Raw genomic sequence first — 15311 nt, 5'->3', positions numbered from 1 at the left:
TCATAAATGATCAGTATTGGCAGCATAAAACCCTGGTAGGAACTCCCTAGTTCAACCATATTTAAAATGTGCTAGCACAGCATTTTTGCACCTCAATGGCGTACTGCAAGAGCCTGAGCTTCAGACAGCTGTTCCATTGGCAAACAAGTCCTTATCAGTGTGGGACATTCAACATGCTGTCGGCAAATTTACTTCTGAAACTGGAAACGCCCACTTTAACATCCTCATCCTTACAGATACTGCATGTCCAATATGTGCATTAGAAAAATAAAGTATATTTCTTTTATTATTAATTTTATTTTCTTGTATCTCCTTCCAATGAGATATCATCTTATTACCTATATTACCTTAAATGCACAAAAAAGGTATACGTTTATCAAACAATTTCACGTCTTTATTGTCATTTTTTTTAAGTAGCTACTTTAAGTATCAGGGTGTTGGAAATGTCTTTTACAATATCCATCCATAGAGTCAATTTTGGAGTCATTTTACATCTGAGTAATATCTTACCAAAATGTTATTTTTCAGTATGGAACATTCAATACTGTACAGAGGCATACTAATTTCCCACATACAGGAAGTGTGTGTGTGAAGTGTGTCATCCAAACACAATCACAGTTACTACCAAGGAGAGGCCATAGCTTGAAAAGCCTCTTACAATTATGAAATTGATAAAGGGACAAAGATAAGTGGATAAGATGAAAGCAATGTGTCACCTTTGTTCAGGGACTACAAGATGGAAATTTCGGCAAATACGGTGCCTCATGTCTCACTGGCAGCCATATGATTAGGAACACTCAGTCAGTTTAAGGAGGCCGTACGTGATCGACCAGCAATTGTATTTTGTGTTAGTCAGTGACTTCCCAAAATGTCCCCTGTCACTTATGGCATGTTGAGGTTGACTGGCATTGCACTACATTTGCTGACAAAGTGACATTATTTCACAAAATGAGCTGGCAACCCGATGGCAGCCATATGATTAGGAACACTCAGCCAGTTTAAGGCACTGTAAGTGATGGACCATTCACTTCTTTCATTCATTTTCTACCGCTTATCCTCACGGGGGTGCTGGAGCCTATCCCAGCTGTTTTCCGGCGAGAGGCGGGGTACACCCTGGACTGGTGGCCAGCCAATCACAGGGCACATATAGACAAACAACCATTCACACTCATATTCATACCTATGGACAATTTGGAGTGGCCAATTAACCTAGCATGTTTTTGGAATGTGGGAGGAAACCGGAGTACCCGGAGAAAACCCACGCATGCACGGGGAGAACATGCAAACTCCACACAGAGATGGCCGAGGGTGGAATTGAACCCTGGTCTCCTAGCCCCCGCCCCCCACTCCATTTACAATGTTTTCTGTGTGGGTTATTGTGTGGCACTGCTCTGTAGGAATCCATGAGCATATGTCCGCTTTAACTTAACTGTGGTTGCATGCAGTAAATACCAGCTTCAAATATTTGATTTAATTTTTTTTGTCAGATTTATTACTCATCTGTAGGTACATGAAAGAAAAAATGAGAGAAGACATGAGAAGAGAAACCAAATCATGCAAGTGGTCCGGACTCGCTTGCCGGTTTGGGCAAGAGATACGAACTGCAACCATAAAGAATGTTCACCCGCCTGATATCGATAGGACTCATTCTGGTTGCCCTGCCAACGCTTACGTTGTTGTCAGGGATGGGAACAATCGTTGGTCTTCTGTTCCTGGAGAAGGCGAACCTGTGGAAGATATTAAGATGGTTTAGTTTCTTTGTAATCCAACAGACATCGGTTTATTGATGGGCAGTTTACAGGAAATTGTAATTGTTATTGTAGGAAATTACCTTCCATAGTGCATGACAGAGTTATAGTCATAGGGAGTACCAAGGTTTCTTGTATTAATCTTCCTGAAATTACTTTCCATTCCTGGAAGAAAGTTTTTTTTGTTGTTGTTGAGATATTTATCTCATAATGAAAGTTGTGTGTAATGTGTATATAACATATATTTTGTCAACAATGCCAACCAGGAATGACGTTCTCCAAGAGTATTTGAACATGCTGGTCCCGGTCAGATCGAGTCTGTTCATGATTGAATCCCATGGCATGGAGCAGTTCGTGTTGGATGATCTGTTGGAAAACACAACCCTGACGACTCAAAGACACAACTTGTCCACGGCCGCGACGTCCAACAAATGAGTAACACCTGCAAGACATGAAATGATAAAAATGATGTCATTTTTCATGCTGTGCTTGGAGTACTGTATGTTGGGCTCTGTTCTCAGGAACAAGAATGCACAAACAGGAGTGTTTTTATTCACCCTGAACGAGACTGGATATCCACAAAGTCTCTTTGGGACCTTTGGGGGGTAAATCGAATGCATGTGGACGCCGCAAATGACCGCAGGCCTTCAATGATGGTATCTCTCTCTCCAGAGGCTTCATGAAAAAGAACAAGTTTAAGAACCCAGAGCCATTTGTACGAGGAAGCACCAGTGAACAAATATTCAGCAGAAATGGACAAAGAAAAGAGTATTTAGATTGGTAAAGTTAGCTTCAAAGTCCTGGCAGATGGCTCTTGTAGCAAGACCAAAGTTATTTGGATCGCTATGTTGACTTATCACAGATTACCTGGCCTGCCAGACTGCAGCAGTGCAGCTATTGTTTTTATTGTCATATACAGTGCTACCTTGGCATAAGAGTGGCCCAACTAACCCGGGTTTTTTTACATATGATGTAACAACTGTGACTGAAGTCGAGAATGACTGTAAACAGTTTGTGCTAGCATTAGCAGCCAACAAAAGCCAGTCACAAGGAATAAGTTTCAACACCTCAGTAAAACATACGTGCATTACAGCGATCTGATTTATATTATTTATTATTTATTGTGTAAAACTATGACAGGAACAACATCAAATGAAATGAATACAGAGCCACCATCCAGAGGCTGAGAACCGAACAAATACAGACAATAGCATTCAATAAGGTAATTAAAATTTTAAAATTACAGCTGCAATAGGTGCAGATGCTAATAACCTGATGCTAACAAGCTGGTCACCAAAGTTGCTTTGTGCTGCTAAATTTCACATTCACATTTATTAAAGCGAATTAAAGCTCAATTCATTGAGCGAATTCAAGAAACAATACAAGCAGTTGAGTCTTGAGTCTTGCACCAGTCATGATGTGCTATATATATCACTATATTGACACTTACTATGGTACCCATTATGTCATTGGATGCTCATATCACCTCCTACTTCAGTACGTGACAAAAATAAAATTAAAAATAAAAATATAAAAATGAAAAAAATGTAAAAAACAACTTAAACTATATTAGGAAAGCAGGAAGTGAACAAATGTTACTGATTGTAAAAGTACCAGATGGAGGGGTAGGATTTAATAAGCTTTGCTTCTTCCTACTCCTTTTGGACATGTGGAACTGGGAACTGATTATGGGATGCACTCAATTGTAATCTGATGCATGTTCAAATGAAATAAAACCATTACCATTAAAACAACAACAACTAGTTAGACTTACAGTACTGCCTGGAAATTCTATATGGTATGTAGACATTGCCGTCATCAGATTTTGGCCACAGGCAACCTCGTGTCGTGCAAGGATCAGCATTCTGCAGACCACTTGGTACTGCAATGTCTCCAAACATTACAAGAGGTTCATCCGGGTTCATTCCTAAAAGATTATCAACATGGTCAAACAAGGTCTCCTCCTCTCCACGAGACAACATTGGACAGATGATAAACTTACCAAGATTAGCGTTTGCCCGTTCTAACAATGTGGAAACGCTGGACTCCTCATCAGCAATGGTGTTGCCTGGGTGATAGAGGAATATTGTTCAGCAACATTTATTCTGCCAAATTATTCTAATGGCATTTTAATTTTCTTCAAACCAGTTTTACTCGAGTGTCTTTTCATCCTTTCAGAATCCTGAAATAGGACACAATGATAACATCAAATATGGAAATACATCACTTCTTGATTAAATAATCTTAAAGGGATCTTATCTTAAAAGGATAGTTGGATTTTTTTTAGTGAGTCGCTGTTGACGGACTTCACTGCTTATGGGGGTGTCATACAAGTTCATGTCAAAAAATCCCATTGATACCTTTCAGACTCGTTTTAGTAGAATATCAAACTCTACTTTTCCTTGAGGTTACCCTTCACAATCAATGACATAAGTATATTTTATTATATTTGGGAAATAATTGGGGCTGCACGGTGTTGAGTGTTTAGCGCGGAGGCCACACAGCTAGGAGACCCAAGTTCGATTGCATGTTTTCCCCGTGCATGCGTGGGTTTTCTCCCGGTACTCCGGTTTCCTCCCACATTCCAAAAACATGCATCCATCCATCCATTTTCTAGCGCTTATTCTCACAATGGTTGCGGGGGTGCTGGAGCCTATCCCAGCTGTCTTCGGGCAAGAGACAGGGTCCACCCTGGACTGGTGGCCAGCCAATCACAGGGCACATATAGACAAACAACCATTCACACTCACATTCATATCTATGGACAATTTGGAGTGGCCAATTAACCTAGCATGTTTTTGGAATGTGGGAGGAAACCGGAGTACCCGGAGAAAACCCACGCATGCACGGGGAGAACATGCAAACTTCCACCGAGGGTGGAATTAAACTTGGGTCTCCTAGCTGTGAGGTCTGCGCACTAACCACTCGTCCACCATGCGGCCCAAAAACATGCAGGTTAATTAATTGCATCTTAATTAATGAATGCATTGCATGTTGCATTAAATGCAGGTTAGTTAATTGGTGACCCCCCCAAAAAATCCATAGGTAGGTACACTGCAAAAAAGAGCTGTATATATATACGTATATATAAGATAAAGTTTCGAATTGTGGGAATAAACTACTTCAAACTAGTGAAATTATCTGTCTATGAAGTCAATTTTACTTGGTAAGAAATCTTTTTTTCTACATCTCAACATAAGCAGGACCGAAATCCTAGATTTTTAGACCAAAAAATAAACAGAACCTTTAAGCTGGAGATATTTATTGACTTTGTTACAACCGATAAAGAGTGAAATACACAGTGGCAGCAGGGATTGAACTGACAACCTTCCTCTTTCTGAACCACTTTATTGAACCAGAGCTTGAAATAAGCCATAATCCATTTGAAATGAAAGAAGGGCTTTTTTCTCATTTTCATCTGTGGCGCGCCTTAATCGCGAATCTTTAAGATCTTTGTACTTAAGTGGAACCTTACAACATCCATCAAGATAGATAGATAGACATCAACACATATGCTTTACACTGATGATTTACATTTGATAAGTTTTGTTTGTAGATCTTCATAGATACTTCATCACTAGAAAGTTGGTGGTGCTTACCTTTAAGGTGAAACAGTGGACAGAGCAGAGGAGGAAGGCCAGGGCTGCTGTGTGGAACATCATGACTGCTTCTAGGACTTCAGCAGCTATGAAAAACCAACAGAAGCACTTTAGCTTTTATATGGCAAAGGCAACTATTGTTATCCATATATGGCGTGTTCCTCGCAACAATGCAAGTACAACAGATCCTTCTTGAATTGCACCACCATAATTTCAACACCATTGTCTTATTTCAAATAACTGACCATGACAAGGTCACCTCATCCATCCATTTACACACGTGGTTAAATGGCATATTTAGTTGTCAAAATGATGTCTAAATATGTTCATAAATGCAGTTTGGTACTCAACACATACAGTTTACAGACTATACACTTTAAATGTCTTCAAAGTTTCCTCTACAACTTTACCACTTATAACAAGGGCTGTCAAATAGATGAATCACACATACTTAACTAATTAGTCTTGATTAATAACCATTAGCAACTATGCATGATATATGCCAATTTTTATGGTAATGGTAATGGTTTTATTTCATTTGAACATGCATCAGATTACAATTGAATGCATCACATAATCAGTTCACAGTTCCACATGTCCAAAAAGAGTTGGAAGAAGCAAAGCTTATTAAATCCTACCCCTCCATCTGGTACTTTTACAATCAGTAACTGTTACATTTGTTCACTTCCTGCTTTCCTAATATAGTTTAAGTTTTTTTTTTTTTTTTTTTTTTTTGTCCCGTACCGAAGTAGGAGGTGATATGAGCATCCAATGACATAATGGGTACCATAGTAAGTGTCAATATAGTGATATATATAGCACATCATGACTGGTTCAAGACTCTTCATCCATGTATTTAGCAAACATCAACTGCTTGTATTGTTTCTTGAATTGTTTGAGTTCCTTACTCAATCCATGCCATAGTTTGATTCCACATACTGAAATGCTATGGCTTTTTAATGAGAAATTCTGGTTTGGAGGTTTGTCCATGTTATTTTGAGAACAGCATTTATGTTTCAATAAATGAGCCAAATCAATGGACAAAAATTTATAATTGTTGGTTTTCCAAAGTGAATCCATGCAGGATGAAATGTATTCAGAATGTGCAGAGTTTTGACCGTTGTTACTTCAACAGAAATGGTTGTGAAACATCGCAAGCTTCTTCTTTGGATACAGGAAGTGTTTACTTCTCTACTCTTTTTCATTGCATGCATGTTTCAAGTTCTCCACAGCGCAAAATAAAGACAATTAACAAATTGATGCTGCAGCTGTTCAATGACAATATAATCATTTCACCTGCGCCTGTTTTTGTTTTGGACGATTCGGTGGTCAGTTTTTCTGCATGCTATACATGACACAAATAAGCATAGAAATAGCAGAGAAATGTCACGCTGATGGGACGACCCTATAGCAGTTTGGTGCCAGACCAGGGTTCAATTCCACCCTCGGCCGTCTCTGTGTGGAGTTTGCATGTTCTCCCTGTGCATGCGGGTACTCCGGTTTCCTCCCACATTCCAAAAACATGCTAGGTTAATTGGCCACTCCAAATTGTCCATAGGTATGAATGTGAGTGTGAATGGTTGTTTGTCTATATGTGCCCTGTGATTGGCTGGCCACCAGTCCAGGGTGTACCCCGCCTCTTGCCCGAAGACAGCTGGGATAGGCTCCAGCACCCCCGTGAGTGACCCTAGTGAGGATAAGCGGCATAGAAAATGGATGGATGGATTATGTGTTAAGACTTGCAGTATTTAAGCTCAGCAGACATGTTTTTTTCTTCTTTTCGTGGTCGAAATTGTGCAAGCATATCTGCAAGATAGTTTGTTAACCTGTGCCCACAAATAGAGAAGTCGTCCAAACACAGGTTTTTGCAACTCTGTTTAACAAAGTTGTGCAAAAATAAGTAAAAGCTTATCTCCACTAACAAGTAGGGCAGGTACAATCATCAGTGAATTATTTGCAGGCTCCGATATACAGCTGCAACTAGCGATTATTTTCTTAGCTGATTAATCTGAAGCTATCTGAAGTTGTTTTGATTAATAGAGTCATTGGTTATGCCTCTCCAACGGTCTCCAACGTTTTTTCTGCAACTTTTACAAAATGAAAATTTTGTCCAAGACTGAATCCTTGTTGTTGATTTTCAGAGTTTATTCCAATCGGAAGAAAGCGAATATGCTTGTTTTACCAAAGCATTAACAAACTGCTGGTATCCACAACTCACATTTCAGAAAGTATTTCTTATGAGTGTTGTCGCATTATTAACTGAAAAACGGAATGAAAATCAGGCTTGCAGGTGTCTCATGTGTTTATGGGGCGCTACCGGGTACTAGGGCTGGGTCAAACGATGATTTTTGTAATCGATTAATCTAAAACCGATTTGATTTGATTTCGATTTGATTATTTCTCCATAATTAGACATATTTCGCAATTAAAGCTAATTTATCACCATGAATAAAAACAATATATTTGTATTAACAAGTTCAAAAATGAATTGTATTGAACAATACAACAATAAAGCGCACAACGCAAAAATAATAAATTAAACTTTCTTTCAATAAATAAAACTATTGTGCAAAAAACACAATCTGAATCAAAATATAACATTCATTCATTCATTTTCTACCGCTTATCCTCACAAGGGTTGCGGGGGTGCTGGAGCCTATCCCAGCTGTCTTGGGGCGAGAGGCGGGGTACACCCTGGACTGGTGGCCAGCCAATCACAGGGCACATATAGACAAACAACCATTCACACTCACATTCATACCTATGGACAATTTGGAGTCGCCAATTAACCTAGCATGTTTTTGGAATGTGGGAGGAAACCAGAGTACCCAGAGAAAACCCACGCATGCACGGGGAGAACATGCAAACTCCACACAGAGATGGCCGAGGGTGGAATTGAACCCTGGTGTACTAGCTGTGAGGTCTGCGCGCTAACCACTCGACCGTCGTGCAGCCCAAAATATAAAATAAATAAATAACAGCAGCTGTGTGTGTCCCTTTATCTTTCCCTCTTGCTTTCCACCACCACTCTCTCTGTATGTGTGCATCTGCTCAGGTGTGTGTTTGAGTGGGTACATGCTTTGTGTGTGCGAGGCCGGCGCACAAGATTGGATGAATGACAGGGTTAATCATTGCAAACAAGGAAAGAAAAAAAAGAGTTGAAAATGCACGGTGTCCCTCCCTTCCACACAAGCAGCTCCCGGGTGCTGGTGCATCACAGTAGTGCTTTTATGGTACGGGGGGAGGGGGGAGGACAACAACATATTTGGGACCAAAAATGAGGTGAAAGAAAAAGGGGAAATAGTAGTCTATCCATGCAACTGAATCCTGTTTCATGGAAATTTGTCACAGCCCGGTGTGGAACCAATTAACCACCCTAAACGAGGGTGTTATAAAATGAATCAGAATGCACTGAATTTAGTGGTTTGATTGTTTGTTAAACTTTGCCTCATTTACATCGGTACTTTTTAAAACCAAACTCAACATCTCTTCAATTGGATTTATTAGGTAGCAGGTGTAAAGGCGTCCATCATCTTACCCGAGGACATCGATGGCGTGAAGTTCACCTTCAGGAATCTTTGAGGAGCTCTGACAACATCAGACCATATCATTTACTGCGGAGGTATGTTTTCTGGTGGTTTGGTCTTGGGTTAGTGGGAGGACATAACAAGATGGATTAGTGTGTTATGATATTTGTAGCATCATTGGGTCATGGAACGCAGCACTGTTGAAATCCAGTTTATGGAGAGTTATGATGTTCAATGTGGTTTGTAGACCAATTTATTGACTATAATGGAGTATAACCCGGGTTCAATTCCACCCTCGGCCATCTGTGTGTGGAGTTTGCATGTTCTCCCCGTGCATACGTGGGTTTTCTCCGGGGACTCCGGTTTCCTCCCACATTCCAAAAACATGCTAGGTTAATTGGCGACTCCAAATTGTCCATAGGTATGAATGTGAGTGTGAATGGTTGTTTGTCTATATGTGCCCTGTGATTGGTTGGCGACCAGTCCAGGGTATTTTTGTTTGTCATGAACATGACGTGAATTAGAAGTATTTGCAGTAATTGCAACGAGGAAAGCCTTTTTCAAAAGACTGTCATATATACGTATTTGCTTGTCATATATACTGTTGATTGCTTATTAGTGTTTCCAAGCATGTAATATATTCAATTCATTTAATAATGCATGACAATAACACTACTTATTAAGAAACTTACTGTGCAAGTTCTGCAAACTGTCCTCCTACACCAGCCAATAAGTGACTGCAAACATGTTTTGAACAAGTGTGCGATTCCCATGCACATTTGCACTGTGTGCGCTCCAACCAGATGCTACTGATTAATCTGTGAGTTCTGTGAATTCTTTAGTTTATTCAATAGTCTGATAATCCATATTTGGCCAGACAGACTCGGGTTAAAGCATATAAAAGTCCCGGACATGAACCTCTGCAGTTAGGTCCACAGAAGCGATCCAAGGTGAGCTTCAGCTGCAAAGTAGCAGGAAATTTCTTATTTCATTCTTCTTGCCTGTGTGATGATGATGTTCATCAATAGCGATATGTGTACCATATACAGGTCTGCTGGAATGGCTGTTTTCAAACTCTCACTTGTTGCTGTACTCCTGCTGTCTGCCTATTGCTGGGCTGACAATGAGGTACGTTAAACCTTCCATTAATTGCTCTACTCCATAATTGGCCTGCTTTTGTATGAGATGTGGAATTACCACACAATAATAGGTATATGTACAGTAATTCCACTTTGTGGTTAGCGCGCAGACCTCACAGCTAAGAGATGTTCTCTGCTTGCATGCGTGGGTTTTCTCCGGGCACTCCGGTTTCCTCCCACATTCCAAAAACATGCTAGGTTAATTGGCAACTCCAAATTGTCCATAGGTATGAATGTGCTGGTATGAATACTTTTACAATCAGTAGCTGTTACATTTGTTCACTTCCTACTTTCCTAATATAAGTTTTTTATTTGACTGGTTCAAGACTCTTGATCCTTGTATTTAGCAAACATCAACTGCTTGTATTGTTTCTTGAATTGGCTCATCGTTGTGCATTGTTTGACTTCCTTACTCAATCCATTCCATAGTTTGATTCCACATACTGAAATGCTATGGCTAGCATAACGTAGTCCTAGCATAGAAGTGTTTCAAATGTACTTCTTCCCTGAGATCATATTTCTCCTCTCTTGTAGAGAAGTATTGGATGACATATTTAAATTGCACCATATCATATCGGATTGCATTGATTTGAAGTAAATGATTAGTGCATCGTATTGTATTATATCGTTAAAGTATGGTATCACTGGCAGTGCATCGAATGTGTATGGAATCGTCCTCAGCACTGAGATTCACACAATGTGAAGTTGCCAATTCACATAATATGCATATTTACATATGTATATATTTGCACATTTGCCTTTGTACTAAACAAAAGGCACATTTCCAAAAATGCATTTCCATCTCTAACATGTACTGTAGATACATAAATTAACTTGTGACACAATACTTAAATCTGAGCTTGTATTATGTGCCATAGATTTGTCATAGGTCAGCACAAAAGTGTCTTTCTAATGTCTGATTTCCCCCCCATGTCAACATGGCTGTGCTCCACAAACAGGCAGGTATGTATGGAATATAACTCCCTTGACCCGCACGCTATTGCTTAACCTCCTGCTAAAATACGTACTGTACTTGTGTCACTAAAGACAGCTTTGAAGAAGATCTGAGCGATCTTTCAGTGTCTGAACTTCTGGAGAGAGCCAACAGTAACAGGGGTGAGTGTCACACGCTACGTTCTTAGAGTAAACGTTTAACATGCACATAACATTTTTGTATTAAGCAGAATATGATAAATATTCCAGATCATTTTCAGACTTGTAAACAACTTTTTCCAATTGCCAATTCCAAATCCAGGGCATTTTTGCCTTAGTTCCTCAGTAACTACTCTAAATGTATGTGCCCAAGCCATTCGTTTCTCATGAGTTCTTCATTAGCTCCATGGTAACTACTGTATTTTTGTGTACCTTATTGTAAAGCCAATTTGAATTTGAAATCGGAGAACTTCAGCGTCAAGCTAACAGGAGGGTTTGAATGGGAAGGAGCGACCCATAGACATTTTTATGGGCGTGGATTTTCATCATTCGAGGTCCTGGATGGTTGTCAAAAGTGGTTCCATTCTATATTGTTATCACATGTGGATGCAAACACTACAGGAACCTTAACGGAATATTGTGAATGAGTCAACATGCTTTAAACAGGCTGTGTGATGCGTTTCAGTGCGTTCAGCTGATGAGCCAGAGCTGATTGAAGGAGACATCGCCATCGACAATGACGGCGAGAGAAACGCTGACCCTTGTACCAGCCGTGGTTGCACGTGGGGAAAGTATAATGATGGAAAAGTCTACGTTCCTTATTACATCACCAATCACTTTTGTAAGTCATTCCATGACTGACTCATGACTCACCACAACATTGTCTACGTTGTCACAATGCTTTTCACTGACTCACTGGTGCTTGCTGAGGTCTCAAGGTTCACTGTCAACAGTTCTCGACGAACACTCTAAGGCTGGCCCTTTAAGCTGCCCCTTTAAGGCTGGCCCTCTAAGACTGGCCCTCTAAGGCTGGCCCTCTAAGACTGGCCCTCTAAGGCTTGCCCTCTAAGGCTGGCCCTTTAAGGCTGACCCTTTAAGCTGGCCCTTTAAGGCTGACCCTTTAAGCTGGCCCTTTAAGGCTGGCCCTCTAAGGCTGGCCCTTTAAGCTGGCCCTTTAAGGCTGGCCCTTTAAGGCTGGCCCTTTAAGGCTGGCCCTTTTTAATAACTCATGGGTACTCGACCAAGACTCAAGGCCGAGGGTTTCGCAGACTCAAGAGTACTCGAGAAAGACTCGAGTTTGACAAACTCACGAATACTCAAGGAAGACTCGAGTTCCCCAGATTCGCAGCAAAGACGCAGGTTTTACTAACTTACCTGTGCTCAACAAAGACTCGGGTTCACTGACTCATGGCCACTTGAGGGAGACTATTGTTTCCCTGACTCATTGGCACTGAAAAAGACTCAACCAAGGCTTAAGCTGACCTATGGGTCATTTACCCGAGTGTTCGATTTCATTTCAGTGTGTCAGTAAAAGGTTTTGTGTTTCACATCACTGTGTGTTTGGTCAACTATTAAACACTGCTCTCGAAATAGACAGCATTTTATATATGTGTGTTAATATTATATGTCAAAACACTGATCTTAATATTTTCAGCCTCCCGTGAGAAGGCCATCATCACCCGTGGTCTGGAGTCCTTCTCTTCCTTTTCCTGCATCCGCTTCAGGCCCACCAGAAGCAGCGACCGTGACTGGCTGAGCATCGAGTCCCAGAATGGGTAAGAAAAAAAAAACGATTATTTTAGCAATTAGCAAATTAGCAATTAGCAAACAAAAACATTCATTCATTCATTTTCTACCACTTATCCTCACGAGGGTCACGGGGGTGCTGGAGCCTATCCCAGCTGGTTGCCAGCCAATCACAGGGCACATATAGACAAACAACCATTCACACTCACATTCATACCTATGGACAATTTGGAGTGGCCAATTAACCTAGCATGTTTTTGGAATGTGGGAGGGAACCGGTGTACCCAGAGAAAACCTGCGCATGCACGGAGAGAACATGCAAGCTGTGAGGTCTGTGCGCTAACCACCCGACCACCGTGCAGCCTGCAAACTGCAGTTTTAGCAAAAAATTTTTTTATTTTGATCTTAGTTCTCATCAATGTTCCTGTGTCCAGATGCTACTCCTACGTTGGCCGCCGTGGCGGTAAGCAGGTTGTGTCTCTGGCTCGCCGTGGATGTCTCTATCATGGCACCGTCCAGCACGAGTTGCTCCATGCTCTTGGATTCAACCACGAACAGACCCGCTCTGACAGGGACAACCACATTAGAGTTCTGCTGCAGAATGTTCAGTCCGGTAAGCGAGACACTAAATATGCTCAAATCTGACGTATGTTCCGAATGTGAATGAAATTTTTTTTCCACTTTTCAGGAATGGAGCACAACTTCAGAAAGATTGCTACCCTCAACCAGGGCACTTCCTATGACTACAACTCTGTCATGCAGTACCACAAGTATGAACAACTGCAATGTTCTGCAGGGCTCGGATGCATTTTCTTGTTGTTGGCTTTAACAAAATGTTCTGTATGATGTTCCAGGTATGCCTTCTCCAAGAACAATCAGCCTACCATGCTCCCCATCCCCAACAGCAACGTGTCCTTTGGCAACGCTAAGGAGATGAGCCGCGCTGACATTACCAGGCTGAACAACCTCTACAAGTGCTGTGAGTGTCCACCGTGCAGACTGTCAGTATATGACATACTATCCTTTCTGACCCATATCTGTGTTCATTCTTTCAGAGGATGACAGGTTTCAAAGTCATGACTGAGAGCTCGAAGGCATTTTCTTCTAGTCTGTCATCAGAGTTGCAGTTGTGAAATCATTGGCAAACTCACTGAGAAATAAACATACTTGAACATGATGCACCGTGTCACTGTATTAACTTTTATTGTAGCTCTTTCTCGGCTGCACGGCGGTCAAGTGGTTAGCGCGCAGACCTCACAACTAGGAGACCAGGGTTCAATTCCACCCTCGGCCATCTCTGTGTGGAGTTTGCATGTTCTCCCTGTGCATGTGTGGGTTTTTTCCGGGTACTCCGGTTTCCTCCCACTTTCCAAAAACATGCTAGGTTAATTGGCGACTCCAAATTGTCCTGGTTGGCGGCCAGTCCAGGGTGTACCCGCCTCTCGCCCGAAGACAGCTGGGATAGGCTCCAGCACCCCCGCGACCCTCGTGAAGAAAAGTGGTAGAAAATGCATGAATGAAATCAATGCGCCTTGGTGTATGATGTATGTATAAAAATGCGTTCAACAAGTTGTTCTGACCAAGTCCAAGAGAGGACATTGGCTGGTCCAGGGATAAGATAAGATAAGATATGCCTTTATTAGTCCCACAAGGGAACATTCCAGATTTACTGCAGCAAAAGCAGAGTACACAAAGCACACAAGAACATAGAAAGTGCAAAATCAAGGTATTACAAATCTAGAAGTTAAGTACCATTTACAGCTGTGTAAATGTTGCTCAAGCCTACACATGCACAAGGAGAACACACAAACTCCACATAGAGATGGCCGAGGGTGGAATTGAACTCGGTTCTCCTAGATGCGTGGCCTGCGCTTGTGCGCCGTGCAGCTGTACAAAAAATATATCTAACTAGAAATTGTATTTGTAAATGTAATTGTGGCACTTTGTAACACATTTGTTCTGTCACTTATTTATTTCTGTATAACAAATGACAAATGTGCAAGTAATTATCTATTCATTTTGCGGCCAGCAGCTGACGTCATTTCACTGCATTCCAAACAAATGTGACCAAACCACAGGGAAGAGTTGTTAACAGATAGTGAATGAGGTGTGATGCAACAGTCGATCTCACACGTTTGATCCTCTTTTTAAAGTAAATAATGTGAGCTATAGACATGTAGAAGTTATATTAGTCCAAGTAGGGGGTGAAAGCAAATCTGCATATTTGCAGTTGAGCAAACCATGTGAACTACATACATGTAGAAATCATCTTTGTCCATGTGGGGGTGCAAAATCCACAGTTGGAATTTGATAGATTGTAATGAAACCAACTTGAAATGAAAACACGTCTTCTGCATCACTGGTGCAAGAACCTGCCCTAGGGTATGGAGTTTTATTTGTACCACAAAATGTCAACTAAAAAGAATAAAATATTCTTTATAAAAAAAAATTTAAATATTTTTTTATAAAATATTTTCCTGATTACGGAATCGCCACAGCGGATCTTTATTATATGCCCTGTATATGCCCCCCCGGCATTTGCACACACAGCGCATGCTCCGCCTCTTCTCTATGGTAGGATTCACAGCGCCGCGCACAGGCTGGCGTATGCATTACACC

At 41.1% G+C, this 15311-nt stretch overlaps 2 protein-coding genes across 3 annotated transcripts; one reads left to right on the top strand and one right to left on the bottom strand.

Annotated features, from left to right (window-relative positions):
• Positions 1-1488: 1488 nt before the first annotated feature.
• LOC131132446 (low choriolytic enzyme-like) lies at positions 1489-5424 on the bottom strand. Of its 2 annotated transcripts, none has more exons than XM_058078063.1 (8): positions 5348-5424; positions 3903-3930; positions 3751-3816; positions 3523-3675; positions 2306-2423; positions 2012-2190; positions 1832-1913; positions 1489-1727 (listed from the first exon to the last, which is right to left on the bottom strand). In XM_058078063.1, the coding sequence occupies exons 1-8, from the start codon at positions 5408-5410 to the stop codon at positions 1553-1555; spliced, it is 864 nt and encodes a 287-aa protein (XP_057934046.1). In that variant the 5' UTR covers positions 5411-5424; the 3' UTR covers positions 1489-1552. The 2 variants fall into 2 exon arrangements, with proteins under 2 accessions (XP_057934046.1, XP_057934045.1); XM_058078062.1 differs by having other exon boundaries at positions 3894-3930; positions 5348-5419.
• A 4331-nt stretch (positions 5425-9755) lies between these two features.
• Positions 9756-13869, top strand: LOC131132447 (hatching enzyme 1.2-like). Its single transcript, XM_058078064.1, has 9 exons — positions 9756-9824; positions 9924-10006; positions 11061-11129; positions 11632-11787; positions 12601-12721; positions 13127-13305; positions 13381-13462; positions 13547-13671; positions 13748-13869. Coding segments are annotated over exons 2-9 (807 nt in total). The 5' UTR covers positions 9756-9824; positions 9924-9933; the 3' UTR covers positions 13750-13869.
• The last annotated feature ends 1442 nt before the right edge of the window (positions 13870-15311 follow it).

This window comes from Doryrhamphus excisus, chromosome 7 (assembly GCF_030265055.1).
Source record: "Doryrhamphus excisus isolate RoL2022-K1 chromosome 7, RoL_Dexc_1.0, whole genome shotgun sequence".
NCBI lineage: Eukaryota > Metazoa > Chordata > Actinopteri > Syngnathiformes > Syngnathidae > Doryrhamphus > Doryrhamphus excisus.
The sequence above is the reverse complement of the archived record's forward strand: the minus strand, read 5'-3'. Positions and strand labels throughout refer to the sequence as shown.

Excerpts from the sequence above, each read along its gene's own strand:
- LOC131132447 (XM_058078064.1), top strand. The coding sequence starts at position 9,934 with ATGGCTGTTTTCAAACTCTCACTTGTTGCTGTACTCCTGCTGTCTGCC. Across the intron at positions 10,007-11,060 it reads CTGGGCTGACAATGAGGTAC|ACAGCTTTGAAGAAGATCTG; the intron begins GTTAAACCTTCC and ends GTGTCACTAAAG. Across the intron at positions 11,788-12,600 it reads TTACATCACCAATCACTTTT|CCTCCCGTGAGAAGGCCATC; the intron begins GTAAGTCATTCC and ends TAATATTTTCAG.
- LOC131132446 (XM_058078062.1), bottom strand. The coding sequence starts at position 5,410 with ATGATGTTCCACACAGCAGCCCTGGCCTTCCTCCTCTGCTCTGTCCAC. Across the intron at positions 2,424-3,522 it reads TAGAATTTCCAGGCAGTACT|CCTCTGGAGAGAGAGATACC; the intron begins GTAAGTCTAACT and ends TTTTTCATGAAG. Across the intron at positions 2,191-2,305 it reads GATATCCAGTCTCGTTCAGG|GTGTTACTCATTTGTTGGAC; the intron begins GTGAATAAAAAC and ends CATGTCTTGCAG.